Raw genomic sequence first — 18,681 nt, forward strand, 5'->3', positions numbered from 1 at the left:
TCTAAAACAGAGCTAATTACCTGGCTCGATGGGCCTTCATGGCTCTGCCTAGCTACGTCCTACAATGCAAGCGCTAAACGTTATAGGAGGACATATAGGATAGCATGGCCAAATGTTATATGCAAATCTCTTCCCCACACATTTTCTCTGGCGGCCTTAACATATCTGTCAATATGATTTGCAAATGATAAGACACTAATAAATAATAACGCATACAACATGACAACTGCTCCATGACTGAGGCTATGGGTGAGGAGCTCTGCACAGGGACTGGGCTGGGCCGGGCCGGGCCGGAAAACTCCTGGCGCCGTAGGGATCTCTGGCCAGGAAGAGCTGAGTTTGCCTGCAAAGCCCCCTATGGGTTCCTACCCAGGTATTCATGCTAAACAGCAGCCGGCGCGGATTGACACGGCACGGGCACGGAGTGAAACCCGATCGTCCACGGGGCGGGAGCAAAAGCCGGAGAAGCAGCGACTTCTGTGTATCCGTGCGGCTGCCGCGGCCTCGGCAGCTCCTCCTCCCGGGTCTCTGGGTGCCGCTGGGCCGGGTGTCTCCAGAGGAGGGCCTTGCCCGGATGTACTACACACTGACTCATAATCCAATCGACACCGCCGCGGCAGGCAGCGAGACACACACACACACACACAGAGCCGGGCTCCCGCTTCGCTCTCCGCCTCCCCTCCCCGACAGCAGGGGCCGGCCTGGAACGCACGTAGCCCCCCGCCCCTGCCGCCGCGCGCACCCCGAGGCGCCGGGGACGGGCACTTGCTGCCGGGCTGCTCCCGCCGCCGCCGCCGCCCCGCGCTAGCCGCCGCCCCGCCCCGCCCCGCCGGGTCCCCGCTGCTCCCGCGTGTCCCTCCCCGGCCGCTGGCTAGAGGCGCAGGCAGCTGCCCTGAGCAGGACCCAGAGAGCGGCTCTCCTCCGGGCAGGAACATGGGTAAGTCCCCTTCTCCCGCGCGGTCTAGCCCGGCTCCAGGCAGCTGTCCCCCAAAGTTATCGCCCTTTCGCGCGCCTGCCTCTGCCCCCGCCCTCTCTGGCATTGCTCTGCCGCACCGCGGGGCCGGGGAGACGCTCGCTCCTCTCCAGGCAGGAGGGACGGGGCCATGATGCCGAAACAGGTCCGCTGCTCCTCTTCCCCTCCCCCCCGCCCCCCCTCCGTGGCTTCTGTGCGGCTCCCTGTTTTGCATCCTCTTCCCCGTCGCACTGTCCCTTTGCCTCCCGAGGCCGGCCCCTTGCTTCCCTCCTCCCTCTGTGTCGGACGGGCAGGAGGAGGAGGAGGAAGACGACTTCATGCAACTTCCTCAGTAGCTTCTGTTGTCTCCCCTGACGAGGCTCCGGGTGCAGATTGCTTTTGCCAGGGCTGTGCAGGGAATGGGGGGGTGTCTCCACCCAGCCCCGGGGTAAAGAGCACAGCTGTGGCCACGGGGAGTGTAAAACCAGAGACCAGTCCATGAAATAGGCGAGCAGGGACTTGCTCCGTACTGGACTAGCGGGGTGTTTACAGGGTGTGTTGTGACTGGGCTGAGCTCGGTACCTTGGTCACGTAAGGGCTGGGAACAGGGGTGAGACAGCAGGAAGCTGAACATAGTAATGGCACCTTTTTTCTGAACTTAAAGGGTTTCCTTATTTTCTAAAATCACCCTGCAAAGTTTCTGGGGGCTCCTGTGATATTGCCAGTTAATCCGTCAGGCTGGCCTTAGGTAGGCTGAATGTCAATTTAATAAACTGAATGTACTCCTCAAATATAATTTGTTTTACAGTATTTTAATACAGATTTCTTAAGTAGAAATCAAATTCTGTAAGTATTAAAGGAGAATTGGAGCAAGTGGCCATGTAGGTCATTCAACAGACTACATTTCCCCCACTTTTGTTTATGTAATAGACAGTTGGGATCATGCGTTACAAAGATTATTTGATGTTTCATTCTCACCTATGGTGTTCCTCTGCATACTTTTTGGAACCCCAAAGATCTTCATATTGGGCCCACCCTACTATTTTTAAGTCACCATGTGTCTAGTGAAGAACTGCAGTCATATTATCTGTCTGCTAACTCCCAAAGCTTGTAGGCTGATGGAGACCTCCAAAAGAAAACCCACACTGATCTGGAAAGTAGTGCTGCCTTACGGCCCAATGGTGCAAGTGCTGAGGACACTGTATCTCCTTGGAAAAAGAAAAGGAGTACTAGTGGCACCTTAGAGACTAACCAATTTATTTGAGCATAAGCTTTCGTGAGCTACAGCTCACTTCATCGGATGCATTCAGTGTATCTCCTTGGGCTGCACCAGGAATTGAGGATAGTGTACCTCTGCCAGAGAGGCAGTTATACTGTAGTCTAATACAGTGATTCTCAACTGGGGGTCTGGGAACAGGTTTCAGGGCGTCTGCCAAGCAGGGCCAGTGTTAGACTCTCTTGGGCCCAAGGCAGAAAGCTAAAGCCCCAGCGAATGGGGCTGAAGCCAAAGGCTGAGCAGTGTAGCTTTACAGGGCCCCAGACAGTTGCCCTGCTTGCTACCCCCTAATGCCAGCCATTTTATATGCCATTTGTTGTGGTACAGGTGAGCCATGGAGATTTTATAGCATGTTGGGTGGACCTCTAAAAGAAAAAGATTGAGAGCTACTGATCTAATAGTCTAAACACAGGATAAGGAGTCAGCAATTCCTGAATTCATAATCCTAGATTTGACACTGGACTCCTGCTGTTGCTGCCTTAGATAAGTAACTGGTTTCTTTTGAGACCATATAAATCTTTTGCCTTTTACTAGACAAAGATTTTCATGTTTAGAAACAACCTCTATACCTTAGTTTCCCTGTCTGTAAAATGGGGATAATGGTTACTTACCTTTCAGGGCTGTTGTGGAGATTATTTCACTTTTATAAAGTGCTTGGAAGAGGAAAAACTCTATGTAACTGTTAAGTATAATTAATTCTTTTCTCAGAGGCTGATACTGAACCTCTGCCTTGACATTGTGGTAAGGTTCTGGATGTCTCATTTAGCTGAGATGAAAGGCCAACTCCTTGACTACTTACTAGGTGATTTTTAATGACACTGATCACAAGAGTAGGGATATTTATCCCAGTATCATGACCAAAGTGCTAGTGCAGAATAAATGCTACATTCTACTCTAGAAAAGGCTCCATTCCAGTTGTGAGTGAAGTTGTAAATTGCTTGTATAATCTTTCTAGCCAAAGATTGTTGCATAATTATGCCTTTATTAGCAGTGATAAAATGACCAAAAGGGTTTCCCTTCAGAGTCTGTCAAGGATGCTCCTTAATTGTCCAAAGGGGTTGCTGTTGAGCAACAGAAGGAACCCACTTCACTTATTTTTTCCCACCCCTCCACACATCTGGATCTGATTCTGCTGCTTTTCAGGTCAATGGCAAACTTACAGCCTCCTCTACAGCAGCTCGTGGTGTTCTGAGGAGCCAATGACCAAGATGGAAATCAAAATTGCGTCTCTCCTCTGGTTAGCCAGCTATCTGTTTTCTGTTACATTTTTTAGGGCAAATGATGACTTTGGATGTTTACGGTCTCGTGATTAAACTCACAAAATCAGTACAGTAGCTTCCATTGCTCGATTCCAGTGTGCTCTCCTGTTTTTACTTGTGCATTGCGTAACTGTTGGAAATACTCAGAAAGTAAGTATTGAGGATGACTTTTTGCAGCACTAGATCTCTTCCTCAAGCTTCTGTTAACTTGGTAAATCATACTTGAGAATCAAGTATTTGTGGCAAAGAGTACTAAATCTGTTTTATGATTAAACATACTGAATATTCTACACTTAAGCAGGTTAGAATGGGATTAGTAGATTCATACACTAATGATGTAAAATGGAAGCCCTGGAAAACATTCATATTCCAGTCAAAAGATTTGTGCCATTAAAGAGATTCATGTGTACATGTGAGACTGTGGGAGCTCTGCTGTTAGAATGCCTTTCCTATCTCAGAGGCACCAACTGATTATTCCTCTGGCAATGATTTGCTTCTGCAGGATTGAAGTAATACTTGTCCTTCCCAAAATTGTGCTTTTGTCCTTTGGATTTATATTTAAAATGATTAATTCAGACATTATTTTAAAAAATGTTTGATTTTTAGCATTAAGCATTCCTTTTGCATGGTAGGTTTCTTTAGCTGTTCTTGGAAGTACAGTACAGCACTTCGAGTATTTTGGATGACACTCACTGCTATTGTTTTCTGTGCCTTTCTAATGAACATTACTTGTGCATTTTTACCATAGTATCTCTGGTTTGCAAGGCATTTTGTACCCAACTGTTTCTCTTTATCTTATTTCCTGTACTGCAACTTTATGTTGTCTCTATCTTGCATAGAGACTGTATTCTAAAAGACTTTACTATAAAACTTTATATGGTATTTTATATGGGTACAATTTTATTTTTATCATGTATATTAATTTCTACCTGCAGATTAGGCATTCTAGATTGTAGACTTCAGCTGCAAGTGGGGGTCTGCATCTACATTTCTTAAGTCTTTCTACAGCACTCAAAACAATAGCATCTGTATGTCTCTTAAAAAACATACACACAAAACATCAATTCTCCTGTCTAGATGGCTGGCTTAATTAAAATATTGCTTATTTATCTGTTCTCCTTTTGTTACCTACCCTAATCCAATGCTAAAGAGAGACCTGAGTGAATAGAGATTTATAGTGCCAATTTCAGGGCCCAGTTCTTCCCTGCCTAGTCTGTACTCATTAATTCAGTGTGTGTGTTTCCTTGCAAAAATGTACAATGTGCTAAATATGTTCAGGAAGTGTCAAGCTTCAGGTCAGCCTGGTGGTTGAGCTATAACATATGAGATCCAGATTGTGGATGGCACAGATTGGCAAAGATAGAGTCCCTGTTTTCAGGAGGTTGGTTTTGTGAAAGCTTCCTTCTGTTCACCCTGTAGAGGGAGCTGAAGTGTGTTTCAGGTGAGGCTGTAACAGTGTGACTTTGGGGAAGAAAGGGGAATGGGACAAACTTTTTTTTTTTTTAAAACACATTTAATATAGTGGCAGGAGGGTGGAAGTAGATGAAAATATTCTTCCATCCTGAGAAGGTTCTTTTTGCTACTCCTCTCAGTACTTGCACATGCTATAGTGGTGATAATTGGTGTTGCCAGGCTGGAAAAGCAAAATATTTGCACTGCATTCATAATAGAGCTAAGAGGGTTAGCAGCCAAACTCTTCTACAGCTGCCAATGGATTTAACTCCACAGGTTTGTCCACTGTCCGATGACTATGGTCGGTATCCCCCTCCTTCGCAAAAACAAACATTATTTTACATTAATAGTTAAGAGAAGTGCTCACAATTCACCACGAATTAACCAACTTTACTCAAGAAAGGTTGAAAACTTGTGTATAGGATTCCCAGGTTACACTCAAAATACACTGAGAATTAGAGGGGGAAAATCCTCATGTCTTACTTTTTCTGCTTTTCTGGTTTATTTTCTTAACTTTTTTCTATGATGTTCCCAAGTCCCTCTTGTCTTCATAATTACACTTTGCTTTTCCTAGTTCTCCCTCTATATGCACTTCCCCCAAAGGGTTTTTGTTCTTTTCTATTTTTGTTTCTCTTCTTCGTAGCATGCTCATTTCTATTATTATTGCTTTGTTTTCTTCAGATTTCATCTGATCTTTTGCTCCCTTTTTTTTTTCTCTCTCGGTTTTTATTTCGATTTTGTAGATAGACATGCATTCCTTGCTGACTTCTTCTTAAACTACTTCTGTATATTCTGTTCTCAGGACACATAATTTTTGAATGAAACCTTTAACCTAATGGTATAGACAAAACTATTAGGCGTCTTTAAGAACAAAAGAATGTAAACAGTGGTTTCAACACAGGAACAGTCCTGATTAGGGAAGATTAGTCAGAACTAATCTAACCTCTTTGGCTTCTTCAGAAGTTCAGAACTGCAGGCTTCCATGAAATTTTGTTGAAAGGGGGGAAAAAAAAAAGATACAGTCTAGAACTAGTTATTTCAGTGTCAGCATTTTAAAGATTCACATTTTTTTTGCTGCAACTGGTCTTTGCTTTGGGAAATGACAGTACAGCCTACTATACTGGTTGATGCACTCTGACTAGAATAAATACGCTGATTTTCTTCACATCTAATTGTTTTAGCAAAATATTTTACAAGGAAAAAATATTTTTTGTGTTACTTGTATGAGTTTGTGCATTAACCAGAGATAGCAAATGCTGACCCCATTTTATAGATAATAGAAGACTCACTGTCCACCATAGACTAGCCTATGCATGCTATGCCTTAAGGAAGTGAGAGCCCTTGCTATCTATAACTTTGGAGGCATTCATTACCTTTTAGGTTGTCGCTTGTTTTCTGTTGTAAGCATGATTACGAACCTCTAAGTTCCTAGAAAATAAAACAAAGTAATTTTTCTTGAAATGTTGATGTGTGTTCTCTAGCTAAGTCAGAACTTTTTAATGACAATTCGAGAGTTACTCAGAAAAGGCATTTTTTCCCAATAAGGGATTTTGAAAGTGCTATCTTTCTCTTTAAGTAGTCTGATGATTTTCTGTTAAACCCCCTTTCTAAAACAGCATCATCTAGAAATTTTAGATTTGTTTCAATCACTGTTTCTGTAAACTGTTTCACTGTTTCTGAGCTTTATTCCATGGGTTTATTTTTGGCAAGTACGTGAATTTGGTAGCGCGCTGTCACGGACCATGAAATCTGGTCTCCTCCTGTGAAATCTATATAGTGTAGGGTAAAGCACACAAAAGACCAGATTTCACAGGGGAGACCAGCATTTCTCAAATTTGGGGGTCCTGACCCAAAAGGAAGTTGCAGGGGGGTCACAATGTTGTTTTAGGGGAGTTGTGGTATTGCCATTCTTACTTCTGCGCTGACTTTAGAGCTGGGTGGCTGGAGAGCAGCAGTTTCAGGCTGGGAGCCCAACTCTGAAGGCAAAGCCACTGCCAGCAGCAGCACAGAAGTAAGGACGGCATGGTATGGTATTGCCACCCTTACTTCTGCACTGCTGCCTTCAGAACTGGGTGGCCGGACAGTGGTGGCTGCTGAGTGAGGGCCCAGATCTGTGGGCCGCAGTAAGGGTGGCAATACCATCCCATGCCGTCCTTAGTTCTGTGCTGCTGCTGGTGGTGGCTCTCCATTCAGACCTGGACTCCCAGCCTGAAGCCACTACTCTCCAGCTGCCCAGCTCTAAAGGCAGCACTGCCGCCAGCAGCAGTGTAGAAGAAAGGATGGCAGTACCACAACCCCCCCCTACAATAACCTTGCAAACCCCCCCCCCACACACACACACACACCCCTCCTTTTTGTGTCAGGACCCCTTACAATTACAACACCATGAAATTTCAGATTTAAATAGCTGAAATCATGAAATTTATTATTTAAAAAATCCTATGACCTTGAAATTGACCAAAATGGACCATGGATATGCTCAGGTCCTATTGATAAGGTAGAAATTTAAAAAAAAAAATGGAGTTACACTCTTTGGAAAGTTGAACTTTGGACCAAAAGGAGTTGATTTGTTTTACAGAATTTACAAGTGCCATAGATTTGCCCATTAGAACTTGTAAACACTGTAAAACAAATGGCTGTAGTTCAAGGAGGCTTCAGAGCTTTACAGACATCCTGTAAAATCTGTGAGCCAAGTAGCTCTGGTTTAGGGAACTTTTACATAAACCCCTGGTGATCTTCTAAAACTCCTTAAGACAAATAGCTGTGGTTCAACTAGATTATGTGCTTGGCAGACACCCAGAAGATCTGGTTAACTTCATAAACCAGGTAATTCTCATTCATACTACTCCAGCCTGGACAGAGGACTCCAGTTCAAGATACTTCTAAGATCTTCTGGCAAAGCCAGGATATATTGTCAACTTCACCATTCGGGTCCAGTTGAAGAAATGTGAAAGGTGGGCAGACAAAGAAAGCATACCTTACATGTCTCAGACTTGAATCCCTTTGCAGACTCCGTTGTTTGTAATCCCTGCAGTGAAATGGATAGGAACCAAAGAAACTGTAAAGGAGTATTTGAACATCCAACTCTCAAAGTATATCACAAATAATTAATTTTGGAGGCATCAGAAATACTGTTACAGTTAAAATTGAATTGAGATTTGCACTTAAAAGTAGTTATTAAAATCCCTCTATTTCCCAGTTTCCTAGTCTCCAAATTTGGCACAAGAACTCTTCATACAGCAATTGAATTTTCAGTGAATATTGAGGAAAATATTTGCTAACTTTTGTGGAGGAAACATTTAAAAATGCCCCATTTTTGAGATTGCCCTGTTTTCCTCATATTTCTTCATAACCACAGTCCTTGCAAGCTCCAAATTTCTCCAACACGGTCTAACAATATCTTCAACATAGGCCAATTCTGAACTTCTATTAAAATACAGAGAGTTATTTCCCAGGTCAGTGATAACGTAATTGAGATTCACCAAGATCTGACAATGAAAACTTTTCAGTTCCATCTGCTACTTCCATTTTCTAACACCACCAGTCTGCCTTCTTGACTAGCTGCGTCACTTTGAAGAAAAAATAAAATTTTTGAAAGTTTTCATTTCCATTATTGGTTGAAGTTTTTCTAGTGGCTCTGTGTCAGATTCAGCAAATCACTTAAATGCATGCTTAAATTCAGTTAAGTCTTAAAGTATGTGCTTTGTTGAATTGTGGCTTCTATCTTTGACTCACCAGTTTTCTGCTGCACATATCTGGGAACCACGTTGCGCAGCAGGGAGTATGAAGTTGAAATGAGAGAGAGGTGGCTCTGAGGGATGAGCATCAGAGCATGGATGTATTGGAGGGAACAGCTTGAGGGAAAGGTCTATGGGAAACAATGACATTTGAGCTGGCTTTTGAGGAGACAGGTGGGATTTATCAGGGTTGCTTGGAGACCGGAGAGGAACAGGCTTATGTGTGGGGAAAAGGGATCTCAGAGGATGAGAGTTCAATATGTCTGTTAAGGCATGGGAACGCGAAAGGCTCCCCTGGCAGGAGATGTGGTCTGAACCCAAAGCTGATGAAGTTTTTTTGTTTTATTTGAAGATTATGGTGGAATTGTTTATTTTATAAATAATTATGATAGTGTGTTGTCATGATAGTTCAGCAAAACTTGAAAAGACTAAAAATTCTGAAACTTCATTAGTTAAGGTTGTGAATGAATGAATATATATATATATATGTATAACCACATTTGATATGTATTCGCACACCATGCCTGGAACAAACGGGACCTAATTAGAATATTGTAGATACAACAAAAAACTCCTAAATATTTGAAAGTCAGGGAACTTAGAGATCAGGTTTCTCAAACAGCCTTAACTCTTCTTTGCTTTCCCACCTTATCCCTGACCACACAAGATCTGTCCCTAAGATTCCCTTACATCCACATACCATGCCTCTTCTACATCTGCATTTCCAGTATAAGCTTCATACTCCATTGTCTTGTTGCATTGTCTACATACTAATATTGGAACTAATACATAAGAGCCACCAATCAATAAGCAGACCCTCCAATTCCTTTTCTCTTTTCCATCTACACCTACAGTACCTACCTGCCAGAATAACCAGTTACAGCAAAATAAGTTGTCCCTGTCCCACCCCATATTCCTTAGAGTAAAGAGACCCCTATTTTCACATCTTATGCTTCATATTCAGTTTGGAAACAACATTTTTTCCTATCCACCATTCCATTATCTGCCACAGTGAAACTACCTCATCTGCCCTTCGTAACCAGACTGAAAACTGTACTGCACTCAGGACCTGTAGAATTACACAGTAATTAGGGACAGATTCTGCAACAGACACAGTTGAACTATGTAGCAGGAAACTGCAAATTTTGCAGTCTCTTTTCAGTTAGGTTTGCCAAAACAGCAGCAAAATAAATACAAGCAAAAATTAATTGAACAAGTAAAAAAATGTCGTCTTCCCTTCCCATTCTTCAGCCTCTTTCTTTTGGAGCCTGTCCCCCCCGTCCGTCTCCCTCCAACATACTTAAACTCCATGGCTTACCTATGCCACATCTGTTTTTCCACATATAAAAGCCAGGGCCAGTGTTAGGGGGTGGGAAACAGGGCAATTGCCCAGGGCCCCATTCCACAGAGGGCACCGCAAAGCTAAGTTGCTTAGGCAATAACTTCAGCCCCTGGTGGCAGGGCTTCAGCCCCATGCGGTGTGGCTTTGGCTTTTGGCTCTGGGCCCCAGCAAGTCTAATGCCAGCCCTGCTTGGCGGACCCCTTGAAACCTGCTTGTGGCCCCCTGGTTGAAAACCACTGCTTTAGATCAAAAGGAATGTTTTGTCATGCAGGCATGTCGTGTGTGTCCTACTTTCCAGCTGCCACCCCCTATTGAGAGCATGTCTAGCGATGCTTCCTGTCTCTATGACATGGGCAGCACCTGATTATCGCTTCTGACCTGTCACATTACAAGTCACAGGGAATATTTTAAATTAGTGGGGAAACAGAGTTTCTAACCTTAGAAATGAACTAAAGCATGTCTGTCAGCACTAGCTGCACCCTGACCCTGTCTGTGGTCTCTCTGACTTCACCCCCAAAGGTGTTAGCTTATGCCCTTGCCTTTTCTGTGGCATGGAATCCTGCAGTTCTCCCTTTCTTATACCAAGTGCCAGGCTACAGCATGCTGTGGATCGACTATGCTTCCCCAGTAGCCCAACTGGGTTCCGCACCTGCAAGTTTTCCCTTCGGGAGCTGTGACCAGTGGTAAATACAGTGACCCAAAGCAGTTTTCTTAAACCAATGTGGTGTTTAATCTTAACAGTAGGAACAAAGAATAAGAGAAAAAGGAATTTAAAACAATAAAAGGGCTAAGTGTATGTCTATCTTTTCTAAAGCTTACTGCCCCACCCCCCACCCCAGAAGTTTAGGAAGACCTAACTTCTCCAGATCCCCAACCCCATTTCTGTGTCTGTGGTAGTCTGTTCTCTGGGAACAGCTCCCTCACACCTCTGGACAGAGTGCCTGTTTAACTGTTTCAAGTCCGTTTGATCAGTTGGCTCCCAAAACTGGGAAAACAAGTCTTGTAATTTGGCTGGCACTTGAAAGTAGCATCTTTGCAGCTTAAAGCTCAGGCATTGGCTATTATGACCCCTGACAATTTTACTGAGCAAGGGCTTTCTCTGGGGTCATTGTGCTGCCCTCCTGTCAGTTCCCCAAAAAGCTTTGCGATGAAACTAAACCAACATATGCACATACTGTTGTAAACATTCCAGTAATCCAATATACCCATGCAAGAACTATCCTAATAACCAGAGCACACCCAATACTCAAATTATTACAGATCAGCCCCACATCCTTCACAATGTATTTATAAAAAAATGCTCCATTCCTATTATGTGCTATAAAGAACAATAAAGACTGCAATTAGTATCCGGGCGCCATTGTGTTAGGCACTGTACATATTTATTAGAAGACATACCCTATAGAGCTTACGATAGAGTTTAAGAGAAGACCGTTCGTGTGACCAACAAGAGGAGAGAAGTGGGAAGGAGGCTGAGGACAACAGTAACAAGATTATGCACTAACAGGCCAACAGTGTCCCAAACTGCTGCCTCTTTTTCTTAGATAATTGCTGCTGCTTGCTATTTTTTTCCATTCTGATGTGGGGAGCTGTTTATAAGGTCAGGGTGTAATTCTACCACCATTGCCATAAAGCTGCAAAGTACCATGGCTTTGACTGTTCTTACAATATTCTTCTACCAGTGCCTCGGAGCTCTAGATGAGATTAGCGCTCCAGTGTGGTAGGCTTTTCACAAACACAGGGCTCTGATCCTGATCCATAGCTTTAGATTGCAGTAGCACCCAAAATACACTTTTCAAAACACATAGGAAGACAGTCCCTTCTCCAGACAGAGTACTGTACTCACGTTCTCCAAAACAGAGACAACAGTCATAACTATTTCACATAGAGGATGTGGGGAAGCTGACATGTGCATAGTGTATTTTTTCATTGTTAATTTCATACATTTGAAAAATGGCTGAAATACTTGTATAACTATGTCCACTTTATTGTGGCTGCTTCACAGTGTTGTGAATGTGTCCAGAGTCAAAGATGTTTGTGTTGAGACAAGTTTATTTAACAGCCTGCCTTGATTTTTCACTCTGCTCTTTTCCTTTTAACATTTTTCTTTTCTCTTACCTTTTTCCCCCTCCTGTTAACTCTTCCCACCTTTCATCCCTGTTTCTCCTGTTCCTTCATATCTCCAGCTCCATTCCTCATGGCCCAGTGTTCTCCTTTTAGGTTCTCCCCACGTTCTACCTCCTCCCAGTGGTCTTTCTATCCCCCTCCTCCCAGATGTCTCCCACTCTCTTTTCTTTCCCTACGTCTACCCCCTCTTTCCTTCTCAGGGTTCCCTTTCCCATTCCTGTGGGTGGGTTTCCCACCTCTCATTCTACCCTGAACCTCTTAACATCTGACCCTTCCCTTTCCCTGCAGTCTCCTCTTTGTCTTCACCTGACATTTTTTCAGTTTTCAAACACTGAAAAGAAACCAAAACTTTCTGATTTAAAACAAAATTTTTAATTTCGTTTTGACAGCAAACCCCAGAAAACTTCCTTCAGCTCTAAGCAATATTAACTCATGTTTCAGTTTTGCCTCCTTGGATTAACCTAATATACTAATATATCAGGCGGGAATATGTGAGGATATACTTTATATGAAAGTAACTATACAAAATTAGGTCCCAGTCCTACAGTTGATGCTACATCGCAGACCCTTGTGGCCACATGGAGCCCTCTCTGAGTTCCACTGAAGTAACTGGGATTTTGCCCATACTGACTTAGTTGTGGGAACAGAGCCTTAAATTGTGTTCTGCTGATGATATCATGCAGAATGCTACATCTCTAATTTCTTCCAAGATATAGCTCAGAACTGTGGAATCTTTTGGTCACAATAATGAAAATTTGAACCCTGGGCCAATTTTGACCATCAGGAGCATATTATTGTTATTACATTTCCTTATTGATAAGTGAAGGAAGCTAATCAAAATCAGTATAGTACAGGAAATAGGGTCAGATTTAGATTGTCATAACATGACATTAAAAAAAAACCAAAAAACCCAAACCAAAAAAACAAACAAGAAGTTCCATAAAGTTCGAGGGGGAGTTTTGCTTAAAAATTGATGGAATGATCTGGTTTATAGCAATTTGTTACATCTATTTAACATTCAATTTAACATAGAAGAATATTCAGATTGTTAGAAGATATCCTGGAAAAGGAAAGAGGTGGCATAGTATCAAATTATTAATATACACACAGTGACCTTTGTTCTATCTTGTAGTGGCATAAGGAGAAAAGAAAAATCAACTTTTCAGGAGTCGGTGTTTCAGCATCCCTTTTCATGTCCATGTAGATAGATAGTGGCTTTTGATGTCTGATAATAGTAAGGTCACATATGCCCACAAGGTTTCAGGGACTTCTCTCCAGGGCTGCTACGCATAATATTTCCAACAACACATATCTAAAGAATGTAGATATAAGGCTCCGAAGGCAGGAGACTTTGAGAAGGGCAAAAAGTGACTCTGTCCACTTAATTAGAATACATTTTGATCCTCAAAGTTACTGATATACTTGTCTGTCTTTCCCAAGACAACAGAAGTCCCCTTTGCAATGGAAGAGTAAGAATCTTGGCAATTGAGGGTGGGGGAAGCATGCTGAGAAGCATTGAAAGAGTTCTCCTTTGATTATACATTTTGTCCATAAGTTTGAGTTCAGCATCCATGCCCAACATGAAACAGATGGTTAGATAGATAAATGGCTTAGATAACAAAGCACTTTATGCTAACAAGGGGTGGATCTGTTGTTGTTGTTTTAATGTATTTGCAATTAAATAGGCCTGTTGATATACATCTATGGATGTGAGTTGTACTGTTGTTCTAGCATGCTCTGGTACTTCAAATTCTAAAAAAGCTTGCAGTAATTCAAAGATGACATATTTTAGGAATCATGTAAGCTTAAAATTGCCAACCTTTCCAAGGTCAGAATCGGAAACCTATATAATTTTAAAAAACCAAACAAAACATTTTTTGGCTTCACAAAGAGAACTGGTTAATTTCTTGAAGACTGTTATGGGCTGTATGTTTCATAAATTGATCATTTTTTGGCAGCTTCTCTGAAACACACTGCTGTTTGACTTATATTATTTTTTAATACTGTTTCTCAAAATTTATTCTCTTTAAAAGGACCTTTAGCAAATCTGTCTTGAAATCAGAGGTACGTTGATGAGTCTTTGTTCAGATTAGGTTTAGGCTGGGCTTGGAGTTACAGATTTAATGACTAGGTGAAAGGTTTGGTATCAGATTTGACAACTGGAAATCTTGTAAACTGTTCTTATGAGATTTTTGCATTAATGCCAGAAATCTTGAAAAAGCAGCCAAAATCTTAAGATTTTTAGACACATCTAAAGTGGAACTAGAAAAATAAGCAAAAAAAAAACAAAACAAAAAACCAGGCCTCCTCTGGTTTTGGCCATAACCTGGACACAAAACGTGAAGTAGTTCTGGTTTTTGAACCCCTGGCCTAGACATTCAAAGGTATTGAGATTATGAGAGGTTCTGGTTTTTGCCTTTCTCAGAATTTTATATTGTTTTTAGAGATCATCTTAAATAATGGAAGTGCTTAAAAATAAAATCTGAGTGGGATCTCAGTGGGATCTAAGCACTTATTTAAAGTTAAGTATATTAAGTGACTTCAGTGTAATTACTTATGTGCTTAAAATTAAGGATGTATTTAGGTGCTTTGCTGGATCCATGACCAAGACCTGTGTTTAGGCCTTTGGTATCCTGTATTTCCCCTTTGAAGGCCTGAACTCATGTCTTGGCAGTTATGTGAAGGAGAAACTGACTTGAAGCAATTGATTTAAAATGTAAAAGTGGCAAATATATGATCAACTGAATTTTAAACCATTTTGCCTAAAATAATAATTATAATATTTAAATCTATGGTGATCTTCTGTAAGTGAAGGAGGATATCTGTTTTTTTCTTTAAACATTAATTTAAACTGATTAAATTTAGAAATTAAATTAGTTAAATTAATTTAGAAATATCAGTTAATCTTTAATACTGGATAAGAATCAGTTTCTTCCCAATGGCTGTTTACTGGAAACAGTACAATAGTTCCTGTTTAAAATTTTTCATTTTCTCTTTACTGAAAGCTGCTATAGTTTCTAACTGAAGCTGGTTGTTAGTAGCACAAGATAATGCTGGTATTACTTCCATGTGTGTTGTATAATTTAACTGTATATAAACAGTGCAGTCATTAAAGCATTACTATAATAGTAAAGTGTTCAATTTAATCTGCATTAACTGATGCACAAATTAAACATGCAAAAAAAAATCACATTTGCCTGTTCTTGGTATATAATATCGACTACATGCAAAAGGGTCCATTAACCTAGCAGTCAATTCGTTGGCTGCATGTTGTCTTCACACAGAATTAATTAAAGTTCTCTTCAACTAGTTTCCCAGTTCAAAAAGCAGATAGAATTTTATCCAACCATATCTATTGGGCACAGACAACACACTGGGTAGGTTTTTGATGTTCAGAGATATGTGTTCATATTACAGCAAAAGGGTGCCACACTTAAATAACCCTGATCCTGTAAAGTGTTCCATGTGGGTCGCCTTTTATGCCTATACTAACCCTTTGCTGGATCAGGATTGTGGTTTGTGCTCCAAATTCTGCTTGGTTACTTAACATCAGTATAAAGAAAAGGAGTACTTGTGGCACCTTAGAGACTAACCAATTTATTTGAGCATAAGCTTTCGTGAGCTACAGCTCACTTCATCGGATGCATACCGTGGAAACTGCAGAAGACATTATATACACAGAGACCATGAAACAATACCTCCTCCCACCCCACTCTCCTGCTTGTAAGAGAGTGATCGCTTTAGATAAGCTATTACCAGCAGGAGAGTGGGGTGGGAGGAGGTATTGTTTCATGGTCTCTGTGTATATAATGTCTTCTGCAGTTTCCACAGTATGCATCCAATGAAGTGAGCTGTAGCTCACGAAAGCTTATGCTCAAATAAATTGGTTAGTCTCTAAGGTGCCACAAGTACTCCTTTTCTTTTTGCAAATACAGACTAACATGGCTGTTACTCTGAAACTTAACATCAGTATAACTCCACTAAACCCAGTAAAGCTACCCTGCCTTTATGCTGGTGGAAATAATTTAGCCTTTGTATGCTTCCATCTGAGACATTCTTGCTGGGTGATCTAGAACAATCTGAGGGTAATGTAAAACTGTCAAACAGGAGGGGGTCCGATTAATTTGTCATGGAAGATCTCTCGTAGTCAACACAGCTAATAAATAAAAGCCAAGCTTCTTTTGACACAGAGACATTTATCTTTATTTACCTCTCTCTTTTGGCATAAAAATATATATCAAATGAAAGTTTTACTTGTGCTTCATAATTTAAAACTTTTACATATTGCAGCACTTCAATGCTCTGAAGCCAGATCAGTTTTTAAAAGTTTATTTTGTCATATTTGAAGGAACAGAGAGCCCGCAACTAAAAATTGCTTTCTGTTCATTAAGCTGTCATAACCCCCCCCCTCAAAAAAAACAACAACAAACAACCCCTACTTAGATTATTTGAAGAATATTTCAACATTTATGAACTGAAATACAAATGGTTGTTAACTCAGATTTGGTTCAAAGCCTATTTGCTGCTTCTAACTTAAGCAAAAGCTATGGGCCTAATTCCAGTCTCAGTTCACTTTTGTTACTTGTGATTTACCCCAGTATAAGGGTGATTAGAATCAGGCCCCAATTCACTGTTGGCCTGGATCACCCTTAATCATTTAGGTTCATGTAAAGTGATGTAAAACTCTAACCAAGTCAGAATGGTAGTGTTTTACAATCACATTGCAGTGGTGTAACTGACTACTCAAAGTGCAAGGTAGTGGAATAAAGCCCACAACGTTTTCATGATATCTGAGATGGATTGAATCAGTTTGGAAAAGTTTGGTTCCGGATACTCACTCTTGTTTAGTAGCATTAGGATTTGTGGGCACCATCTTGAGTGCTACCAAAGACCCTCATCTCCCACTGAAGTAATTGAAAGTTGCAAGTGCTCTGAATGTCAAGGAATCAGCATTACTGTGGAATCAGGCCTTGTATTCTTAAAAGCTGTGGTCTCTGCAGTGCATCATGGTGTCAAACACATATATGAGTAGGGCTGACACTCCATGCATTAGGGAAAAAGGGTACACGTACTTACTGTGGGTGACAGACACACAAACAGGGCCCTTTTATATAGAAGATGTAATACTGATCTCTACCATACATAGCACTTTCCTCTTTACAGTGCCTTATAAACATTAAAACACCTTCTGAGGCAAGTGAACAAAATATTATAAGGAGGACTTGTGGCACCTTAGAGACTTACCAATTTATTTGAGCATAAGCTTTCGTGAGCTACAGCTCACTTCATAGTTTTCTTTTTGTGAATACAGACTAACATGGCTGCTACTCTGAAACCTGTCAAAATATTATACTCATTTTACATATAGGGTAACTGAGGGAGAGGGGTTAAAGGGACCAAATCAAATTTAACCCAAAATGTAGGTTTTGTAAAGACATGTTCTTACAAAATATCAGAACAATACAGCCAATTAAAATAATAAATAGGAGATTTTTGTAAATGCAAAAAACTGAAATCACCCCCTGCAGTGTTTGCAATTTAAAGGACTGCAACATCCTGTTAGCACTGGAGAGCCATAAAGAGAAACTGTCAGAAATAAAAGTGTAAATTGACTAATTTTTTTGTCTTAAACTTTGATGTGCACAAAAACAAACAGCATAACTAGTGAATAACATAGCATAACTCTTAATGTTTTAATAACCTACCCTAAGGTGTTATCAGTTCCATAGTTAAGGAAATTCGCTTCTAAGATTTCAGTGTTTAACCTGATACTGCCTCTTTAAGTGGCTTGCTGAACATGCCGGGGAAGTCCAAGTCTGAGCCAGAATCAAAAATAGGAGTTTGGCTCCCATTCCTATGTTCAGACGACAACTCTCTGCCTAAAAATGTGAAGGTATCTGCTGATTTCTATAGTTATTTCATTATATGCATATCACCAAGCACCTGGGATGTTTTTAACCTGTTTTCATGTGAATTTGGGGAGTTGCTAAAGGTTAATCAGCTTTGTTTATAAACAGTTTACTTCTGTGTGATACAAACATTCCATGCCATCTGTGTCATGTACCTCATTGTCTCATATAATATTTTGACTGTAGATTCTTACCATAAAGCCTACAGTTAAAAATCTGTTGTAACCTCTTCTTCCAAATTTTAAGTTGTGCTAAAGCTTTTTTTAGCTCTGTCCAGTGGGATATGGGACACATTCCAAGTTACCAGTATGTTGGAGATGCTTCCTTTGGCTAAGAAATGTCTTCTCAGGCAGGTGTATGTATGGAGATATTAATGCATCATGCTGACATTTGAAAGTGTGAACTTAATTGTAACTTTCAGTGTTTATTTTTCATCTGACGACTATAATGCAGAGTGTTCTCTGTGCTCCTGTTCTGCTCATCATGGCTTCCCACGGGGTCATAGGGTTTGAGCCAGAGGACTTGTTAATGTTAAGAATCTTCCATCACACTCAACAGAATTTGCTATTCCCCAATGGCAAGATATTAGCTTCCATGGTTTTTCTAATCTGATTGTCCTTTCCTGTA

General features: G+C 41.1%; 1 protein-coding gene across 6 annotated transcripts in view; it reads left to right on the top strand.

Annotated features, from left to right (window-relative positions):
- Positions 1–342: 342 nt before the first annotated feature.
- Positions 343–18,681, top strand: part of RAP1GDS1 (Rap1 GTPase-GDP dissociation stimulator 1) — a 159,924-nt gene continuing 141,585 nt past the window's right edge. For 2 of the 6 annotated variants that reach the window (XM_077815042.1, XM_077815043.1), the window contains exon 1: positions 343–373. In XM_077815042.1, the coding sequence (XP_077671168.1) occupies positions 358–373 (16 nt within the window). In that variant the 5' untranslated portion in view covers positions 343–357. Of the gene's footprint in view, positions 374–623; positions 938–1,099; positions 1,119–18,681 lie in introns of those variants that run through there. The other 4 variants (XM_077815044.1, XM_077815045.1, XM_077815050.1 and 1 more) reach the window with 3 other exon arrangements.

The sequence above is a fragment of the Eretmochelys imbricata genome, chromosome 4, assembly GCF_965152235.1.
Source record: "Eretmochelys imbricata isolate rEreImb1 chromosome 4, rEreImb1.hap1, whole genome shotgun sequence".
In the NCBI taxonomy this organism is placed as follows: Eukaryota; Metazoa; Chordata; order Testudines; family Cheloniidae; genus Eretmochelys; species Eretmochelys imbricata.